Raw genomic sequence first — 6,317 nt, 5'->3', positions numbered from 1 at the left:
ATCTTAGTAAGGCATATATTGAGATGGCATAGCTGCCCCAAATTGGGGCCCCCAATCTGAGACCTTGATCTCAGTAAGGCATATGTTGGGATGGCATAGCTGCCCCAGTCATGATAACCGATCTCACCGACCCCATCATCTTCATCAATTCTACGGTGTTACAAATTGTAACAAATTTGCTGCCGTCAAGACGAAAAACTCTTCCTAAGTAATTTTCGGGAGCGTCATGCCTATAACCCGCGACCCGATCCCCACTTCGCAAGGGTGGCAATCAACAGTCGCACTACCGGTCTCGCCTATTGAATTGAGTCATTCCTATTCTCCACAGAATAGGATCGCCTCCGGCGAGGCCTCCAAGTAGGCAGTTTTATTTCAGCCAGTAGATCATTCGGACACATTTTGTACCATACACTGTCGCACATCCGGTTTCAGCGGCCGTTTCCTCATTCATAGCCACGCTCTGGCTATGATTGTACCGACCAGGCTGGTTACCCTTTTGGGTTAGAAAACAAACCAACAAGCGACCATTCTCATCCTATTATCGCGATGGCAATTGACCTACTCCTTAGAGCTTTGGCATGACGACTTTTTTGATCGCGTAAATGAAGTTGGCGAAATTGGTTTATTACAAGCAGAAGAGGTTATTGCAAGCAGGGACTGCGAGAGCCATGCACAGCTTGTTATTCCAAGCAGCGCGGTGTGCTTGGGATTACAAGTAACTATTGTAACTTGCTTCGCCGATAATATAAAATCTGTTACATACTGCGTCAACTTTATGTTTTCGTTGTCAAATGGAGCACAATCAAGGCACATTCGTGCTCTGTCCTTCAAAGCAGCAACACCAGGTATATCCCTCAATCAACTCGGAGCTGAACAGTATCCGCATATATCATGAAACATTTTTTACATTCATTTCGCAACGGGATGTTCTTTTAGGAATGGCAGTTGACATGAAGAAGTATTGATATCCGTTATCATCGTATTGACAGGTACACTAATACCCAGGTCACAAGCTGCAGACTTTGGGGTCCAATTCATACAAATCACCAGTGATCAGCCACTGGCCAGATTAAACCTGAGACCTTCCTTGAGGTGTAGAGAATACTCATTCTGCAGATGATTCCTCCTGTATTCCTTACTTTGCTCTTCGGATGAACGAGGACTTATGTTCCCTTCATTCTGCCAAGCGACGCTCGGAATAGATTCATTCCGGAATTGCATCGACGAGCAGCTTGCGCTCACCGAGCTTGCTTCATCACTGTTTGCTTCGTCGTCTGGCGGCATTGCGGTATCAAACCCCGTGTCACCTTCTTGCCAGTCACCATCGTCTATATCATTTGGGAGGCCTGAGTCATCAACCTATGGTGTGTAAGCACTGCTAACAACGATCGTATTTTATACTGCGCCGAGCTCGTAACATCCCGATTCTCCTGACGAATTGCTACCTTGTAATAGAGATTCCCCATCGTTGACCGAGGCAGTTGCAGTTCTACCACTCCAGTGGGAACTACCTTCGAGGGATGCTATCGAGCGCACTCGTCCTAAAAACAGAGCATCTTATGCCCCACATGGCCGGCAATCCCTTGCAAAAGTTCACCATGCCTGGCATGCACGACAAGATAGAAAAGTCTGAGAAACAATCTTGTTGACATAATCACTGCTATCTTTCCCATAGGGAGTCCACACTCAATTGATATGTAACCATTAAGACATCATGTGTTTACGTCTTTCTCCAATGCTAGATTCCGAGTCTATGCCATCACTGTCGCCTGCATAAGTCTCCTGTCTTATCTGGTCCCGGTGAACAGAGACAGGAACTGCATGACGGTCATTAACAATGCGAGTTGCGTTATCCTCATGTCACCTGCACGTGGCGCCGAAGCAGCAGAATGATACCGACCAAGAGCACCGACCCGTCGCCTTGTTGGGCGGCCTCTACGGACAGTGGGGAGTCCCCGATTCTCTGGATGATATCTGATGTGAACGGCAAATGTTAGACAGGCATAAAGTGGCAAACCTACGGGTCCTGCGTGCCCCTGAGCACTTCCACTGCGTACCCATGAGAGCATGTCCCCCAGTCACGCCAGCTTTTACAGGTACACGACACTATTGCGGACTCACCGCTAAGTCGATGATCACCAAGGGGAGCCCTCGAGGGTGAATCAGGTTGAAAGCTGAAAGTACGTCCGCATCAAGATTTCCAGTGTAGGGGCATCATCTGAAAGAACAATATACATCACCTTTCACGAGCTGGACCTTCTAAAAAGAGCGCGGTGTGCGATCAGCACTGTTTCATTTGAGTTACTCGAATTGAGTAGCTTACCAGTCGAGAAGTCATCCAGGAGAACCCCTCTGAGGAACTTTTCGATCACGCGATCGTTGTCAAGATCGTCTGCTGCACGGAGGCTTTTGATAACAAAGAAGTCACTGCTCAAGTTTCCCTCCAGTATTTCTTGTACCATGTCCGTTACCTGCAGTTGTGTTCGAAACACGGCGGAGATTGTATCCAGACAACGGTAACGTCCTTACATCTATCACTGCATTACTCGCTGCCAAGCTTGTTCCCCGAATCCGCGCTGTGTCCTTGTATTTTATGTGATTTATCACCTCGGGCCTTCTAACGAAGTGTTGTGGGCTGGAACCTCGTAGCGAATTCACCATCTGTAGCCAACGATCGGAAACATATAAGTTTGTTTTGCTCCCAGCCACTGGGATCCAGCGAAGCTGTTCGCTTCTACCTGTTTAATGCGAGTAGCGAGAATGGGCATTCGCAGCCGATTGCTCCCGAATATCCTGCATTGTGTTCGGTGGAACGCTTCAACGACGTTGTTTAACACCTGGTCGAGCGGTTTTTCATGCTTACAAGTTCGTGGTGTGGTTTCAGTCAAACCGGCTCACCTGAGCACAGCGCAGTCCCTCGGATGTGATTGCGATATTTGGATAGCCGTAGCGCTCCACATCCAAAGTGTTCTCGAGGTAAACAGCGGCATCATGGTCGATCAGCTCCACCTCTTCAATGAGAGCAGCAGAGAGCATCTCATACAGTTCGTCCGTAGGACACGCATGAAGAAAGAACTTATGCCGTTTCACCTGCAAACATGACACAGCATTGCCAGCATTGGAGAGTGAGGTTAGAGAGCCTGGTTGTTATTGGATAACAGCCTACCAGGTCGTATGCCTCGCCGAGCCTCGACTTGTTTTCCTTGATATTTTTGGACAAGTGGAAGTAACAGCGGCCTGACGCAAACCTTTTTATGTACATTTCCTGGAATTTTAGCATCAATACTCATCTCTCACCATTCCTGACACCAGGTAGATAATCCTCGCAAGCACGTATTGCGCCTTGGTGAGCGTCATGAAGACACATAGTCACAACATCGCCCAGCTGTCGCGTATTATCCGTGAGCAGCTTGACGAGCTTATCCAGCTCGGCTAGGAGGCCGTAGTACGTGTCGTAGCACTCCTCGTCGCAAATCGCCATAAGGAATGGAACAAACGTATGGTGCGCCTCGTTACGGCGATTATACCTTGGAGTATTAAGAGTGCACTACGACTGATCGATATAATACTCTTCTTACCACACGCGTGTTGTTCCTATCCAAGCAACCTTGAGACTGCCACGGATTATCTTGTTTTGCGCATCCATATACAAGGGAAAGCCGGAGGGGCAACTTCTGATGAACCAATAGAGGGAAGAAATCATACCTGAGATAGGTTGCGGTTGTGCGCACGATACAGATACCGATACCCAACTACACCATACAGACCCGTCATACGGTTACTCGAAAACTTTGAGTAGTCGTGTAGTCTCAAGAGTTGCGCTGAGATTGAGTGTATCATTCGGCTAGCATACCCGCTTCGGAGATGTTTCCAGCTCCTCCAAAGGTCGCTTGCTACACGATGAGGGCGAGGATGACAGAGAGGTACGATTCTGAGATATCTGAAACGACGATAGAGTTTCTTATCAATCAACACGAACGTAGACTCACTGAGGGAATACCTGTAATCGATTAGACCTCCTTCCAGGCGTGGGGGGACTCAACCCAACCGACTTGGCCTTGGCTCTGGCCCTCGCCTTCGACTTCGGCCGTGATTTCGGTTGAGTAGCAGCCTTAAACGCGGCTTGAGAGTTGGATTCCGCGAATAAAGATGCCTCGGGAGTTGCTGTAGGCGGGGATTGCAAGTGATCAGACTCAGCCTCAGCTGGGTGATCTGTTGCGCTCTCCACTGACTCAGCAGACGAGTCTCGGATTTTAAATTCAACCTCCTGAAACAACCATACTCTATAATATAGTCTACATTATATGGAGTATTTCGAAACGGATTACATGTCCGTTGGATACGAAACCTATTTCGGAAGTAATTCGAGTCAAATAATGTGACCTGTCCATGCTGTAGCAAAAACGCCATTGACAACCCGGTACCCTACTACATGGACCTTTTTCAAAGCCCCGATATGCGCGCTGAGAGCTTCAATCTGCAAATTCTGGGTATCCTGAAAGTAGGAGAAGCTAACTCCTGGCGTCCGACAATTTGAAGTACATGGTTCTTTTTCGCTTCAAGCAAGTCTTTTTTGGTAGCGTCCAACTCTTCTTGCAGCATCGCACCTATACATGGAGCACTACCAATAGATAGCACAGCAGCGAATGCTCAGAGAAAAGGCCCATACTTCGTGAGGACTTCCGGTCCAGCATCCTGCTAGCTCGCAACGTCTGTCTCAGTCTGACTAAGGACTTCGATGTTGTACGAAGTTTGTGAATCTGACGAAACCATTCGCTTAATCTAGACTACAAGTCGAGTTTGAAGGTGAAAACCTCTCCATCGCGAGCCTGAATACGCTCTTCCAACTGCATCGCTCTCTCATCAGCCACCCGGGCTGCTTTTTTCTGTACCTCGGCATCATCTTCCGCTTGCTGTCGAGCTTGTAATTCTGATTTATGAGCCTATAATGTGAAAAGCATGAGCATGCGATAGCTGTCTGATACCATCTCACGTTAAGAGCCTGTATCAGGTTACAGCGAGTCTTTTCGAGCTCCTTACTTGTATAGTCGCACCTGAACCACCTCATCGCTCGTGCTGAAGCAGGATAGATCACCTCATCATAGTACATTCCAAGTCGGCTATTAACATAGCGATCCCTTCATAAGCAATCGAGTCTTTCCACTCAACAATGGGACTCTCATCTAACACTGCCTAAAGGATCGAATGAATACCCTACTAAACAACTACAGCTCGAGCACCTGCACACAGACCGCAGTTCCGGGGGATTGCTTCGCTTGGATGCCATCCTCGAGTTTCTTACCATCCCTAATGAGATTGAGGCACTCCTAAGCCTCATGGTGTTCCCATTACAACCGAGAGATTTCTCCCTGAAGTCTCTGCAACTCCGCTCTGGTAGCCTCATGTTCTTCTTTCTATGATTGTGATAAAGATCACGATTTTAGTACAGTGGTTTCCCTACCTGCCGAGCATTCATGCGCTTGCGACGCTCTCCTCTCTTGTTGCCCATCAAATCGGAGAAGCACGATAATTCGGACACCAGGCTCACGGAACAAAAATATTAGCGGATCCGGAAACTCAACGTAACAGTACTTGTACCACATACATGAAACATGTTGACTTGAAAACACGGACTTCATATTGGTCTACCTAAACTCCTCGCTAAGTACCTCTTGCTAAGTCTGCGGTGACCTCAAGGTCGACACCCGACCATCAAAGGAGAGCCCTTGGCACACTCGCTTGCTACTTCGAGATCTACTTCCGTCAGCGACACAATTACAATCGAAAGCTGGGAAAACAAAAAAATGGGGAGCAAACTCTCGGTAAGCCGTCGATGTGCTCAAAGCTGACACCCAGTAATACTAGGGAAAGCCCTTGGCACACTCGCTTCCTACTCCGAAGTTCACCTCCAGCAGTGAAAAAATGGGGAGAGCAAACTCTCGGTAAGCCGTCGATGTGCTCAAAGCTGACACCCAGTAATACTAGGGAAAGCCCTTGGCACACTCGCTTCCTACTCCGAGGTTCACCTCCAGCAGTGAAAAAATGGGGAGAGCAAACTCTCGGTAAGCCGTCGATGTGCTCAAAGCTGACACCCAGTAATACTAGGGAAAGCCCTTGGCACACTCGCTTCCTACTCCGAGGTTCACCTCTAGCAGTGAAAACAAAAAAATGGGGAGCAAACTCTCGGTAAGCCGTCGATGTGCTCAAGGCTGACACCCAGTAATACTAGGGAAAGCCCTTGGCACACTCGCTTCCTACTCCGAGGTTCACCTCTAGCAGTGAAAACAAAAAAATGGGGAGCAAACTCTCGGTAAGCC

The 6,317-nt window shown here is 48.2% G+C and overlaps 3 protein-coding genes across 3 annotated transcripts in view; 1 reads left to right on the top strand and 2 right to left on the bottom strand.

The window, feature by feature from the left end:
* Positions 1-2,162: 2,162 nt before the first annotated feature.
* Pmar_PMAR024139 (hypothetical protein) lies at positions 2,163-3,481 on the bottom strand (the record flags this gene model as incomplete). The annotated part of the gene is made up of 5 exons (XM_002777253.1): positions 2,163-2,218; positions 2,324-2,471; positions 2,899-3,090; positions 3,167-3,237; positions 3,298-3,481. The coding sequence occupies 5 exons, from the start codon at positions 3,479-3,481 to the stop codon at positions 2,163-2,165; spliced, it is 651 nt and encodes a 216-aa protein (XP_002777299.1).
* A 1,306-nt stretch (positions 3,482-4,787) lies between these two features.
* Pmar_PMAR024138 (hypothetical protein) lies at positions 4,788-5,509 on the bottom strand (the record flags this gene model as incomplete). Its single annotated transcript, XM_002777252.1, has 5 exons — positions 4,788-4,943; positions 4,994-5,054; positions 5,096-5,193; positions 5,241-5,327; positions 5,462-5,509. The coding sequence occupies 5 exons, from the start codon at positions 5,507-5,509 to the stop codon at positions 4,788-4,790; spliced, it is 450 nt and encodes a 149-aa protein (XP_002777298.1).
* Positions 5,510-6,292: 783 nt separating this feature from the next.
* The window catches only part of Pmar_PMAR024137 (hypothetical protein), a gene marked incomplete at both ends in the record, with an annotated part of 207 nt that continues 182 nt past the window's right edge, over positions 6,293-6,317 (top strand). The window contains one exon of the mRNA XM_002777251.1: positions 6,293-6,317. Within this exon, the coding sequence (XP_002777297.1) occupies positions 6,293-6,317 (25 nt within the window).

Source organism: Perkinsus marinus, assembly GCF_000006405.1.
Source record: "Perkinsus marinus ATCC 50983 genomic scaffold scf_1104296952136, whole genome shotgun sequence".
Classification (NCBI taxonomy): Eukaryota; Perkinsozoa; order Perkinsida; family Perkinsidae; genus Perkinsus; species Perkinsus marinus.
This window is presented reverse-complemented; position numbering and strand designations above follow the sequence as displayed.